This window comes from Micromys minutus (genome assembly GCF_963924665.1).
Source record: "Micromys minutus genome assembly, chromosome: 26".
NCBI classification, from domain to species: Eukaryota; Metazoa; Chordata; class Mammalia; order Rodentia; family Muridae; genus Micromys; species Micromys minutus.
The window spans coordinates 19,238,923-19,254,147 of NC_137961.1; the positions used below are offsets into that span (position 1 = coordinate 19,238,923).

The 15,225-nt window shown below is 42.0% G+C and overlaps 1 protein-coding gene and 1 long non-coding RNA gene across 2 annotated transcripts in view; one reads left to right on the top strand and one right to left on the bottom strand.

Annotated features, from left to right (window-relative positions):
- NECAB1 (N-terminal EF-hand calcium binding protein 1) overlaps positions 1-10,877 on the bottom strand; it is a gene marked incomplete at both ends in the record, with an annotated part of 152,462 nt that extends 141,585 nt beyond the window's left edge. The window contains 2 exons of the mRNA XM_080938763.1: positions 3,427-3,451; positions 10,779-10,877. Coding sequence (XP_080794889.1) covers positions 3,427-3,451; positions 10,779-10,877 — 124 coding nt within the window. The remainder of the gene's footprint in view (positions 1-3,426; positions 3,452-10,778) is intronic.
- Positions 10,878-12,688: 1,811 nt separating this feature from the next.
- LOC308437437 lies at positions 12,689-14,836 on the top strand. The gene is made up of 3 exons (XR_013975558.1): positions 12,689-12,838; positions 13,118-13,264; positions 13,868-14,836. It is a non-coding gene; the product is annotated as an uncharacterized lncRNA (long non-coding RNA).
- The last annotated feature ends 389 nt before the right edge of the window (positions 14,837-15,225 follow it).

Sequence of the window (15,225 nt, forward strand, 5' to 3'; positions counted from 1 at the left end):
TAGAACCTATGTCATGGTAGGCAGTTTGTTCAGTCTTAGGAGTCTCAGACGGTTCTGCCCTCACAGACTCAGAGTAACTCCAAACCAGAGAGTTACACCACAGAGTAATTCAGCCAGAGACCAGCCATTGCACGGAGGTCAAAGCCACCATTTATCTATCCTATTTGTTGTCAGGAGCAGTGGGTCTGAGCAAGTGCATGCCAACTAGAGGGACTGGATGTCACTATTCACTGCGAGAGGCCCTTCTATTTTGTATTTTACTCAGCTAAAGAAAATCTTTTGGTCCAGACACGGAGCAATAAACACTGTATGATCTTAGTTATATGTAGAATCTGGAAAATGTCAAACCCATAGAAACAGAGAGTGGAGTGGTGGTTGCTATGTGCTGGGCACAGGAGAAATGGGGTGATGTTGTTAGAAAGATACAGACTTTCCAGTCATAAAATGAGCAAGTTCTGGGGACCTGCTGTGTACTATGGGTGGTGATGAATGCTTTAATCAATTTGCTGCTAACCATTGCACAGTGAATACATACAACCCAACATCATATATACCATCAGTACATGCAATCCTATTCATCGCTAGTTAAATTTCCTTAAATAAAAATTATAAATATTTTCACACATTTGAAAAACATCCATGCACGGATTTCCTTGTTATTCAGCCCAGATGTGAGGGAGCTTCTCCAGAGTTCTGCATTTCTGTGTTTAATTTGGGGCTTTTCAGATCAAAGCCCTAATATCTCCCCCAAGCAATACTATTTCCAAATCTGTCTTTCTGCTTAGGATCCTAGCCTGTGATTTAGAAACAACAACCAGACCAAACCCCCAAGAAATATATCTCACCAAGGCATCATTATTATAGCTAATCCCTAATCATGTAGTTTCTCCCATTTATCCTGCAGTTTCTCTTTTATGTCACATCGAGCCCAAATGCTAATTCTGTCCTCTGGCAGGCTAATTCCCATTCTGCTTATTGCCTCTCCTTCTTGCATTATTACAGCAATAATTAAGCTGTCCACAAGGGTCCACGTCACGTGAGAGTCCGTTCCCAAGAGAGCAAAGACCTGTAATTGTTTATCTGCAAACACAGAATATAATAAACATGTGGTCCAGAAAGGTGGCTACTTCTGTATCTTCACATTTACACTCCATCGACCTTCCCCTCGCTTCCTTTCCACTTCAGCATGCCTGGCAAACAGCCTTATGTTTTCTCTCCACCAAATGTCACTACAGGAGACATTATGGAAATGTCACCAGTTGCTTTATCTAGTTAAGGCATCATGACACAAAGAGGGCTCATAACTTGGAAATTATGTTGCTACCGTGTGTCAGACACTCCCTTCGAGGTTTTACATGGACCATCTCATTCATTATTTACGGTGATTCCTGGCATCTGTAGAGTTACAAGGTGGAATCGCTGAGTTGAGCCCAGATATGCTGGACGCTAAGCATCCCCTAACTTTACACCAGGGTCAAGAATAAGATGGAGAGAAGGTTAGAGGAGTGAGCAGATTAAAGCGATGTATTGCAGCCAGAGTATCTTTACTACTAACTTAAACAATTGTCTACAAGTGTAAAACACTTGCTGGGCATAGTGTTGATGCAAAAGACAGATTTCTGCCCCAGAGAAGGGAGCTAGAATCTCTTAGGATCAACTTCAGCCCTTCCACTGTATTGTGTATGTGGAACTTAGGAACTGAGCCAATGGGTGGGGCCCTGCCGTGTAGGGACAACTTCCTAGAATTTTGCCACATGCATTATGTAGACATTCAAAAGCTCCTGGAGAGGAACGCATAATAAGCAGTGGTTAAGGCAGGCAATTATCACAGAGGTGGGATAATGGAAAATGCTCAGGCAACTGTGTGGTTCGGAAGAGTGCAGGGTAAACGCGAGGAAAGGCCGAGAGGAGCTGGGGAAAGGTGCTTTCGATCATGCGGTAGAACCTAACATCAGGAAAAGGAGTAGGGAACAGAAAGAAGTCACTTTCAGGGATAGGGATGTTGGAAATCAAGAACAGAGCTGGTAGAACACGTGACTATGCTGTGTAGCATGAATTGTGGGGTTACGACATACATTTGTTCATGGGCATTGGTTTGACAGGTGATTTCTACCATGGATATGGTGTATGATACCTTTGATAGAACGAGGAGTGACAGATATAAAGGTCATGTCAGGCCTTAATCAGAATCTTGAGGTCCAAGGAAACAAACGATACCACTTGAAAGAACATGGAGCTTCAGGAGAGAGGGAGCCAGGTTCATCAGAACAGGCAGAAGCTAAAATGCAGGGCAGCTGACATAAAGACCAATGTGCCCCTCCTGTATATCAGTGCCACGGGGCCAGATACTAAGCAAAGGATCAGATAGGAAGGCAAAATGAAAATATCCCCACTTCCATCTTCCCGAGTAATAAATACTACAAGGGAGCAAGGAGAATCCTTGATTTGGTAACATGACAATTGTTGCAACATGATTTGAAACGAGATATTCTGCTAGCCAGACCAAGGTTCATACGATGAGATTGGGCATGCTTTCTCAGTGCTCCCTGGATGGACATTTGGTGTTGGGAAGAAAGGAGTACAATGCTGGAAATGCTTTTCTGGATCTGTATTTCTTAACCACAGACTAGATAACATATTGCAATGGTCAGACCTGACTGCAAATTTTCCATGAAGCTAAGAAATGAGATTTCAAGCATGGGAAAGAAGCCTTTGTGTCCTGAAACCGTTAAGGCACTTTTAAAGAGTAATATGCCCATAGTGAAGTACTTACGTAGAACAAACTTAATAGGCTCTGATTCTGTGGAATGAAACTTCTAGCAGAATCAAGGAGTAAAAAAAATACCCATGGGCCCATAATCGGACTTAGTGGAGCTGCCTCTAAATTTTCAGGGCAAATTTAAATTTGTGGTTTGCTGCCTCTTGCTTCTCTGTCTCTGTGGATGAGAGTCTCCCATGCTTCAGGTAAAAAGTAAGCTGTAGTGCTTCTGGGAAGCAATACCACATTGCCTTTGGAACTTCTTAAGCCACTGTGAAATTGGTGAGCCTAGACCCTGGTACCAAACAGATTTATAGCTGTTTGGTTCCAAAAGCTTTGTAGCTTAGAACTCTAAGACAAAACACATACACTCAATGAACTGAAGCTGGCGTTGCTATACACTTTTTCAAGCATTAAAGGGAGAAGTAACAGCCCCGTGTGATGGGACTTCTGACTTCAAAGGCATAAATCCCATCTTGCTGTCAAATTTGAATTCATCTGCCAACTTCTCACAAATATCTGGAGACATAAACTTAAAAAAATTGGCTATTGCTAAAATTGTGTTTAACTTGTCAGCTAGCAGAACTTTCTATTTCTCTGTTCTTCTTTATAAGACAGTCTAATATACAATGAGTTAATAAACAGAAATCATAGAATTTGGGTCTTACCGTTTTTGTCTGCTCTCCTCAGTATCTGGAAAGAAAAAAAAGGAAATTGTCATTCTTCTTTTTCTGCTGTGCTGGGGCTTAACTCACTTGTCTAGCATACGTGCAGCCGTAGGCTGAATTTCCAGGACTGGCAGAAAAAAAAATCTTTTGTTCCTAAGTATTTCAACGAAAGTTATTTTTACCCATAATTCATATATTGCTAAACAAATAGAACTCCTATGTTATGTGAGTGTTTTCTAACCGAGACCTTCCTTTCTAAATGTTCCCTCTTCTGGAAATAACTTGCATGTACACCAACAGGTTAATTGATAAGCCAACTGTGTGGTTGATAAGATAAAGAGTGAGTGACTCATTTAAAATCAATCAACTATCCAAACCATTTTACATATTAAACCTTGGTTGTATCTTACCATAATTAGGCTGAATAAAAAGCCTAGACACAAAAATGCCTCAGTATAAGTCTTGGTATTTACGGGTTTTAACTGCACGATATTATTTAGTGACAAAAAAGCAAATCAAGAGCTGTCTAACAGTTGACAATGCTGGGAGGTATAAATTATAAATATATATCAGAAAGCTGTTGAGGATAATAAAAGTATTAAATTATCCCAGGTACAATTGTTTCATAGTAGAGGGCACAAGTGTTCTCAGATTAGCACTGGAGAAACCAGGAATGCTTCCTCAAGGAAAGAAATGTATACTTTATCCTACCCAGAGGGCTGGGAGCGGGTGTTGTTAACAACCTGGTGACCTTTGCTCTCCTCAGAGCCAGGTCTTACCCAAATCCCCCAGAATGTTTTTCCCAGACTTCCTCCCTAGACTTCAGCTTTGCTTCTCAGTCAATGGAACCCATCCCTAGGGGAAATGTCACATGAACTTTATAGTCTGCTGATCTCTAGGCTATCTCAGTGAGAGACTGCAGCAGATTCCAGGCCCATAAGCTAGAGATCCCATCTTCATGTTAGAGAGCACAGGACTTTGCAAAGACTTTTGAATAGTCATCCCTTGAGCTTCATTGTGTGCATGGTAAGGGTTGTTACCAGAAAACTTTTATCCAAATTGTACTGTACTTAAATATGTCTAAAATGAACTAGCCTGGTGTCAAACTCTACAAGTTTGAATTAACCTGGCTAACTACGCCCTACTAAACAGTTTTCATCCTTGCCTCTCTGCAGATTGTTTTGTTGCCTGCTGTGACAACCATCACATTTCATATGTTAAAACCCAACAAACTTCCATTTTCAATGTATGCACTTTAGTGTAAACTAGTTGACATCTAAATAAAATGGGAAATAAAGCAGAGCAGAAACATAAATGATCAGTAAATAGGAACCCACACATATATCTGTGTCTTACTTGGATATAGTAATAGTGTTAATGTAGATCCTCTTTATGGTGTGTAGACGTACAGTGATTCTTTGGCCATCTGCTATCACTTACTAGGTGCCAATGTTTTCTATTTTTTTCCCTTGGGACACTTGTCTTTCTTCTACTTTTGGTTTCTATGCTTAAGGGCTGGGTGGGACATTCAGGTCTGATAGAGTAGCACCTCTCTGACAATGATATTTGATGTGTCAGGAACACCTTAGGGCCAGTCAGTAACAGGCTATACTTGAGCAGTTAGGAGAAAGATACAGGTTGCTTGTTTGGGAAACATGGAATGATATACGCAAGGCGCTGCCCTTGGACATTGTGTTATCGTTGCTCTGGGTTGAACTAGGTTGTTGTTTTGTGAAAACAGGTGTTGAAGCTCAAATTTCTTAAGGCCTATGAATGTGACCTTATTTGAAACTGGGTTCTTCTTTGGTATAATTAGACAGTGATGAGGTATGGGTCATGATGCGATAGCCTTCTAAAAAGACATTATATTGTTATACAGGGTCACTTTCAACACTTTAAAAAGTTGTGTTGAGACACTTGGAAGAACCAACTGGTGCACTCTAAGCCCCTGGATAGTCTCTACGGAGATAACTTGAGGTGCTCATTACAAAGGCTAATACACCATTATATATTTAGACTTTGAACAGTTTTTGGTTCTTTCTTTCTGTTAGGAGCAATCCAATTAACCCCATGAGATGTAGGCACTAGCAGAAGTCTAACTGGAAGACATCATGTGTTGCATGCACACCTGCAGAGAATGACAATCTACAGTATTGCAAATGCAAACTTTAATTATATGGAAAGAGCCCTTGAGGTTCTTGTTTTTTCCCCAAGTAAGCTTTAATTATAGCTAAATAACCAGAATAGACCTTATTTTTGCATCGGTGCTTCTAGGTGAATGGTTTAAAACACAGCCAACTGTTTTCCATTATTACCTTGGTTATTTTTCTCCGTTCTATCACAGGAAGGGTCCTCCTTCATTCTTTTGGTGTCATACTACTGAGTTATGGATAAATACACTCTTCACTAACATGTTTTCTATTATAAATACCAATATTATTTCTAAAAAATCTCATCCATGAACCTTTCCCAGCATCACATGGGTACCACTCTAACCATCAAACGTAAACTGGTTCTCCATTTCACAAAATAAACTCCATCACTATAAGAGGATGACTTTCAGGGGTAAAGGACCTTCTTAGAATAGAATGATGCAACATTCTTTTTACAGTGGAGACTTTAAAGATCCGTTCTTCCACCAGAGCCTCTTCCTGTCTCCCCAAATTGAAAAAGCTACAGCCAAGTCAGGGAGTCGTGGAGCACTTACCATCTCTTGTCTTTGATTGACCCCAAGGTTTGAGTTTTGAATTCTATTGTGTCCTCATGAGTATGAAATGACTAGAGTAAGAAGCAACCATATAACCAGGAGAGGACCGAGGACTTTCATCATCATACTATGTATACAACAACCAGGGGTGGGAATCACTCTCAGAGATGAAATTAGGACAGTAGCTCATGTTATTAGATTCCTGTAATTAAATATGGATGGAATCGCCACTTCTGCAAATGTTGCCACGGAGCTCACAATATAAAAAGAAAATGCATGGCAGAGGAGAAAGAAGCTGAGTATGTAGTGTTACTACAGCCCGCTAATCTTAACAGCTGCCCTCACTAGGCATAGTAAATACATTTAATTATGTCCACGGAGGAAGCTCACATATGAAGAGTGCTGTACTTCGCTATAATTTACAGAGTATCGCAGTTTCCTCATTGACTCCAACGATATCCTTTGATACCCATAAGCGGAATTCCTTGTTTCTCACTCTGAGTTATTGAGGGCAGACTTTAAATGTAAATGCCATCTTGAGAGCCTGAAAACATCACAATTCACTGGAATAACAAGGACCCCAGAACAGGACTCAGGTTATGATTCAGATGTGTTGTCAGTTACTCAGTGGGAGCCTCGGAAAATGGGATGCAAAGCATAAATCTGGAGTTCATACGGGCATAAACTTATACACAGAAGAAAAGAACGAGGTGGTGAGTCCTAGTGCACATCCCTGGGCACACACTAGATAGCTTCATACAGTACCACAGATCACTCTCAGGCTGCGGGGAGTTGGCTCTAGAAAGCACATGACTAAAATGTCATTAGTACATTCTATTCCGTTCTTCTCAGTGTTGCCCAAGGTATGCCCTGTGTGGAAAGACATGGCAAAAGGCCATGCTTGTCTAGCCTTTTCCTTGACATTTTCTGAAGCATACAATTGCATTCAAATAACCCAGTGTGCATGTGTGAAACCAGGCCTACACTCATGACGTCAGAAAGCCCTTTCTGCTCTGACAATTCTCCACCTATGCCATCTCTCACATGAATCAGTATGTGCCAAGCCTCAGAATCAAACACCTATTAGAAGGAGAAGCTATTACTGGACTTTACCAAGTTCTGACCTTACAGGCCAAGTGCTTTCTATGATCACATACATAGATGGAGGGGGAAAAGATGTCAATTTGTAAAACTATCACTTTCTTTCTGACATTCTAGCTTTAATCCCACCTTACCAGCCAAATGGAGAAGGTCCTGTTCCTTCTCATTTAAAAGTAATGGGAGGCAGGAAGTGTTGTTTAGAGGTAGAACATCTGCCTAGCATGCACAAGACCCTGGGTCAGATGTCCAGCAGTGAACACAAGAAGAGTCTAAGGAAATCTATTTGAAAAGGACAGTGCCATTGAGTGATTAGAGATGCAACCCATTTCTTTTGGAATTGCTTTTGTGTCAGGAGTAGAACTGAAGATTTCCCCCCAGTGCACAGTAGCAGACTAAATTAATCAGAAGAGAATCTGACTACTCTGGGGACTCACATTTTAAATGTAACTTTATTCTCCATTATCTGGAATGAGGCACCTTGGGGAAGTATAGTAAGGTAGTGGAAAAGGAATCCAATTGTCAGCCTTCTGATCCTTCTATATTGCTGTATATGAAACCTGTTCTGGTCCTGTCCCATGCCTAGAAGGTGTGCCTTGTGTAAATATACCCTGCAGTAGTGTGCCAGCATGCATGAGCAGCCAGCACTTGGGAAAGGTCTTCTTTTTACCCCCAGTAGGTATTCACAAATAGTTATGATGAAGTGATATATAATTGTGACTCTTTGGGGAAAAATAATATAGATTACATTCGTGCAGTTCCTTTGTAAATTTAGCTACAGCTGTTCTACTTATGAATTTGTGAATACGAACATGGGCATATACTTCAAGTATACATTTCATGTGTCCCATTTTATGCATTTCTTATGTTTCCCTTTTTCTTTGTTCTTTAGATTGTCACCCCATCATGAAAACATGGCACCTGCTGAGTCTAAATAAGAGAATGAAATGGAAGACAATGGTTCCACAAGATCTGACTGTCATGTTTATCTCTAGCTTCTAACCAGCTTGCTGGGCTAGTCTTATCCTCAGCAGTACCTTCAAATGGGGTTTAAATAGACTCCCCCAATAGTCTAAAGATTTATTGTGTCACTGTTACTTGTATATAAATAAGACTAATTCTTATTGGAAGGTTCAGTTCATCCCCCAAATTGAAAAATAATCTGTGAGGTGCAGGATCCCCCCAGTGGATTCAGATCTTTTCAGACCCTGAACAGGAAGGATCCACCACCCATTCCTTGTGATCTGAATAGAATTCAAACGGCAATCATCCTTACCAGTGCTACTAGAATATACTAAATCTAATTAAATCAAATGATGTATTTATGTTTCACATTTTGTTTTTGCTAAAACCAACATGATCCAGAGATGAATTATTCAGAGGTCTCTAAATAACCAACCCTTTTTCATGTCACACAACTCACCAGAGTGTTACATTTTTCACAAAATAACTCAGAAATGTGTAAACAACATATTTTCTATCCAAGAAAAAGAACCCAACTGCAGCTAATCTTTTTCAAAACTATATTTCACAGAAAAAAGCAGGCATGTGAACCCCTCTCCTGTGGAATCAGGTTGGTTTGTTATTTTTTTTTCTCCCAATTCTGGAACTAGACTTAAGAAGGTAAGGGAGCCAGCCCTGCTTATGGATGACAGTTCCATCAGGACAGGGACCTTACATTGTTTACAGAACTTGGGAACAACTGTGCATATACAATAAATGAGGTTTAAAATTTTGCTTTTTAAAACCTGCAGTTGAACACTTGAGCTTATAATGGTAAGTCTGTCGGGTGGCTTTCTTTGCTCTTATATAGTTTCATTTCATTTCTCAGCAGAGAATCAGAAGGATTTGTTAGCGGCGTAAGACAAAAACACAAGGTAGTGCTCAGTGTCCTCAGAGGGCAGAGCACAGATTAGACCCAAAAGAATTGACCTCAGAATTAACTTCTTGGCAGATTAGTTTTCTTCCTCATAATGGTTTGGATAAGCAAGGTCCTGATTCCCTCCTGGTCCTCGGGACTGTCTGCCCATGTGTGCTTCCTTATCTTTACATTGACGTATCCTAGTTCCTAGATAGCAGGGCATGAAGAAATGATTACAGCATAGACTGAACCTATGTAGAGTTTTTTTCCCCCTAAGAAAAATAAATATAACAATTTGGTGCAGGAAAAAGTGGAAATCATGTTTTCATGGGGAGAAAATGGCTGGCCCCTTAAGCCTGAATCTCGAATTGTCACTGTCTGGCGATGAAGGAGAGGGCTGCCAGGAGGTGGAGTTGAACCTTGGATTAAGTGTCTAACACAAGTTTTAATTACTGATATGAATTTCTCCTCCAATTAAAAAAAAGAATCTAGATAATTGATTCACAACAAATGAAAGACCCCTTGCCCCTATCCCATTATCTTCAAAATCCCTGACTTTATAATATTTGTGCTTGACGTTCTCATATTTTCATTTTTCATAATCAAGTGTCTTTGACCTCTAGCCCACCTCCTCCATGCTTGGACTTTAATAAGAAGAGATGGCTTAGAGGAGGGGAGAAACAGAGACAAGTAGGGCTCCTTGGCATGCTTTGCCCACCTTCCATCTTCATGCTAAACAAGGAGCGTCTAGAACTGCCCCCACTGAGCTGAGCGAGCCAGACACTACCTGGGGGGAACAGAGCGAATCTGACTTGTGAGCAGCAGATGGAAGGAAAGCCAGAACCCAGAAGGCAAGTAACCCAGGGACAGGAAAGCCAGAGAACCTTACAGGGACAAAGCGAAGCAGAATTCAGGAGCAAATAAAATGTGTGTGTGTGTGTGTGTGTGTGTGTGTGTGTGAGAGAGAGAGAGAGAGGGGGGGGGGTAGCACAGAAAGAAAAGAATGGTCATGCTAGAGATGCGGAGGAAGGAAGTCAATCCCCAAGCAAGGAATGGGACCAAAGGGAAAACCATTAAAAGCTAGAAGAGAGAAGGTTAATGATAGTAATTACAACTTAGGCACGGGGGGGGGGGGGGAACAGAATAATAGGGAAAGGGGGGGGGTGTAGACCAAAAGGGGAAAAGAAAATTATTATCATGAAAGAGACCTTGGCTACTGTTGTAAAATAAAAAGCAAATAAATACGTTCAAAGAAATTGTTTCTAGAGGCAGCTGTGAGCAGCTGGAGGGGCATCACCAAGTCTAAGGCTTCCATCAGCGCTCGCTCCCCAGCACCAGGGAGCGTGCCTGCCAGCAGAGGATAGCAGGGAGTCCAGAATCCAGTCCTACTTAGCCCAGTGGAGACTCTCCAGCCCCAGCAGAAGCCCTAGGTGCTGGGAAGTCGAACTTTTTGGGCTCCTTAACGCTTATAATCAAAGCTGCAGGTCTGGGACAGCTCTTTACAAGTTGGGTGGCAGTCCTCCCTCTGGCATTTATTTGCCTAGGGTCCTCTGGGGGACAGCAGATAGGAGATAGTTTGGGTAGAGGTCTGATATCAACGCCAGCGCCAGCCTCTGCTCCAGACCCCCTCCTCTCTCATAGCGCTGGTGCCTAAGGCGCCCACCAAACTACTTCGTCTATACTTACGTCGAGGAAGATGGACATGCCCTTGGACAGCTGCAGGGCAGAGCTGAGCTCTTCCGAGGAGTTGTTAGAGGATGGCGAGGTCTCTCGGGAATCCTCCATCCTCAGCAGTCCTGGCGCCAGCGGGCGGAGACGGAGAGGGACTGGACGGGATGCAGTGGCTCTGACCTGGTGCTGTCTCAGCTGCCGCCTCCCTGTGCAGCGCCACCAGGGTCGGATGCGAGTGGGTGTTCGCTCTGCGCGCGCCTCCCTCCCCTCCGCGCGGACTCTCCTCCCTCTCCCGCCTCTAGGCTTCAGCACGCTAGCTCTCTCACCGCCCCCTTCCGTGGCTGACTGCACCTCACTGGGGATCAGACTCATCCCTGCACTTAGCAACAATGTAACTCCTCTTGCCAGAGAGCATTTCCTGGCTTTGACAAGCTTTTAGTCACTTGCCAGAGGTAACCTTCTGGACCCTGCCCACCACAGGGCACTTTACAGGACCGACCAGATCAAGCTTTGTCTGAGCAGCAGAGGGGCGAGGTCAGAAGGACTGAGGAAAACCATGGAATCCAAGTTTTGCCTATTCCATCCTTGATGAAATCAGAACTCCTCCCCACACCCAACCTGGCTCCTGGATTCCATCCTGGAAGGGATGGCTAGCTCAGTTTGGAATTAAGGCACTTGGTTTGGCCATCTGCCTTAGTTGCTTTTTTTATCTTGTGGTCTAGCAAATTGCTAAATCTTTAAAGTTTAGTTTTTTATGAATCGGTAAAATGATCACCAGGGTGGTACTTAGCTCATAGTTCCAATGCTCGCACACGTGGCACGTGGTGCTGTCAGGTGTAGGGAGGGGGACCCAGGCACATCACAGGCAAAACATAGAGAGGTAACTAGCCTTGCACCATTGATCCTGGCCATGAACCTTCCAACATCTTTGCTTCTGGGGTTTCCACCTCCCCTACCTCCAGGCTGCTCTGTGTCTAGCGTTTGGTTGGTCTCAACTCCAGCTGAACGTTGGAGTGTGTGTCACTTAGAGTGTGTGTCAACTTCAAACTGTCCCAACAGATGAATTGTCATTCTTCCTGCAGGCACTCTTCATTCCTAGACCTCAAAGACAGTGCTTTCCGAGCCAGGGTGTGCCCTGCCAATAGTGCATTTATTCACTCTAGGAGTCAGGAACTTCTACAGAGGAAACTTGGTGGTCCTAAGCCACTATACTCCGAGAAAGCCCAAGATATATGGAAAAGCAACGTGTTACTAAGCATCTGACTGAGAGATGCAACTGATAGGATCAGGGTCCTGCTATCACCCCAGAAGCACTGTCAATAAAGATGCCTCCAGATGTTTTCAGCCTCTAGCTCCTTGAGACACCCTTACCTATATGAATAGTTCCAGCCTAACCCCCAGGCATCACAGGTACCAGGAAGGATCCCAAAAGTGCTGTTTCCTACAGGACTAAAGGGCACAAAAAAATATTCACTGTGTTTTACAAATACGTTTTGGGCATCAACTTGGAGCAAGTAGCCCAAATAGAAAAGTACCCCCCCACACACACAAAAAAAAAAAAAAATTAAAGCCCACATTTCACTTCCAGATTCATGTTCACTAGCATGTGATTGTCCCTTGCCATTTTTTAAAAAGTTTCTCAAGCAATCCTGTTGAGCCAGAATTAGCAAGCACTTAGAGAAGAGCTATAGAAATTAGGCAGAGGCTAGTGACCTTGGACCTGTAAAGTCCAGAGATAAAACACTGAGCTTCATTAAGTCTAGGGTCACAAACATGACACTTGATTAGGAGAGGTATTGATTGGAGTTGTGCTTTGAGGGCTATTAATCTTGCACCTTCGTGCATTCACACCTTATTAACTGTGAGTTTTCTTATTTGAACAACTAGGGTGGACGCTTTCCTTTGACAAGGCTTATCGAAATGAAATGAAAAATCATGAAAAAGTCTAGCCAACCCATCAAAGAAGTATTGATCATTCAAATAGCACAGAAGTAAGAGCATGCCGACAATGAATCTTGGAGTCTACAAAACACCATATTTGTTCTCACTACTGACTGAGGAATACGTTGTTGTCAGTAAGTATAGCCAAAATCTGGGCTCTCTAACCTGTGTGGGTCTTTCTGCCTCAAATTCAACCTTGTGAACTTAGTATGCTTGGGCTAGTCCCATGGAAACAAGCCATGTTGAAAAAGCAGATTTTCTTTGATTATAAATGAAAAACAGGAAAGTAATCCGTCACCACTGTTGGAAACTAGACAACTAGCTGTTAGACTTCAGCAAAGCCATCCCTGTTCCCTTTGCTGACAATGCATGGCAGCTTACGTACACATGACTTTCCTTGTTTTTTTTCTAAGGAGCTATCAAAAAGGAATATAAGAAGGCTGGAGATAACCTTGTGGTTAAGAGTCCTTACTGCTCTTGAGAAGACCTGGGTTCAGTTTCCAGCACCCATGAAATGACTCACAGCTGTCTACAACTTCAGTTATGCACATGACGCACAGGTACACATCTAGAAAAACACTCATACTCGTAAAATAAAAATAAATAAAAAAGAAAAAGAAAGGTATGGCTAATGAGATTGCTCGGCCAGTAAAAGTACTATCCATGACATCCTGGCTGAGTTCAACACCATAACTCATATAAACATGGGAAGAAATAATGGACTTCACAATTCTCCTCTACAAGGACTTCATGACAGATGTGGCCACACATAATGCAACAAACAAACACATACACACATGCACACATACCATATGCACATATCACACTCATACACATACCACATACACAGATACACACACATGATACACCACACAACACACACATGCAGACATGCATGCGTACATATGCACACACATCACAACATAGCCACATAATTTTAAAAGAAGAAATGTAAATAATTAAACAGCCTGCTGGCTATTATTTCTTTTAATGATTTTCACAAGAATTCTGTCATGCTACAGCTGACTTACTTTTATCACAAGAATAATGTTTAAGGAATGCTCTGCCAGAAACAGATGACAATTAGATTCCCATTCACAGCCAAATTCAATCGGCTTTACAAAGTGTTAACCGAACATATTTTTGGTTTTCTTTTTATCCAGACAGAGAGCATTTTGAAAACTGTTTTCACACATCGTTTTCCTGAAACACAGATGCTGTACTGCGGTGCATAGTATCGGTTGCAAACAGCAGACAGCTGACTGGAGGGAGGAAATGCATCTTCTTTCCAATGTATTTGTAGTGAAGGCCTGGGAAGAAAGAAAGCGAAGAGAAAGGAATGTAATTGAAGATTATAGCTCCCAGACTTGCTATAAGACTGACATGAAGATATTTGGAACGTTTCAGCAGCTGATGGCTATGTGGGAACGTATTGAATTTCCACCCATCTGTCTCATGGAGGAACTATTATCCAAACCATTTCCGACTGCCAGGGATCTATTTTATTTATACTTTAAATCTAGGAGCACTAGCCTTCAGAGCAATGACTCAGGATCCTCTCAGGCTGGTGAGTGGACATTCTGTTGCTTTAGCGACCTTAGATCCAAACCCATTCTCTTTTCCTATCTGGGGACCTGACAGAGGGTATATGTTCTGATGTTCTGAAAACAGGCAGGACTTACATCTTCTGTGCAGTTGGAAGATGATTGTCCTCTTAGAATCCAGGGTAGATGCTGAAATGTAGGTTTAGCTGACAGGATGCTTAAATCCATATACAATATAGGAAGGGACATTTGTTACACCGGCTACACAGAAGTTAGGGTGGGGTGGCCACGGTGCTGGAAGAGACCTGCAGAAAATGCAATTTGAAGAAGGAATTTCGTGAATAAGATTTTCCCCTATTTTGTTCCTGGCAATTCAATTATCGGTATTTAGAAAAGCTACAGCTTTTACTGTGGTGATTTTGTATCCTGCTATTTAAGTTGAAGTATTTTGTAAGATCTGGCAGTTGTGGTAAAGGAATCAGGATCTTATGAGTGTAAAATCATGTAAAATCAAAATAGGGATAATTTGGCATCTTTCCTGTTTGTACCCTCATTGTGCCTCTTCCTCTTGCTTTACTGCACTAGCTAAGACTTCAAGCACCGCATTGAGTAGAAGCAGAAAGAATGGGCATTCTTGTCTTGCTCATAATAACTGGAAAACATTTCCAGGCTTCTGGACAATTAGAATAATATTGTCTATTTTCATACACAGCCTTTCTTCTGCTCAAATAAATTCCTGGTTGCCTTAGAGCCTTTATCACGAGTGGTTGCTAAACTTTGGCAGAGATCATTTCCACATCTATTTAGATGTCCATTTCATGTCTGTCCTCAAACATGTGTACACGTTACATCTATTGACTCAGACATGTTGAACCATCCTGTGTCATTCAGTTTGCAACAACTCAATTGAGGAATTTTCCGTGTATATTGGCTGTGGAAATTAGTATATGTTTCTTTCCTTACTGTTGCACTACTGC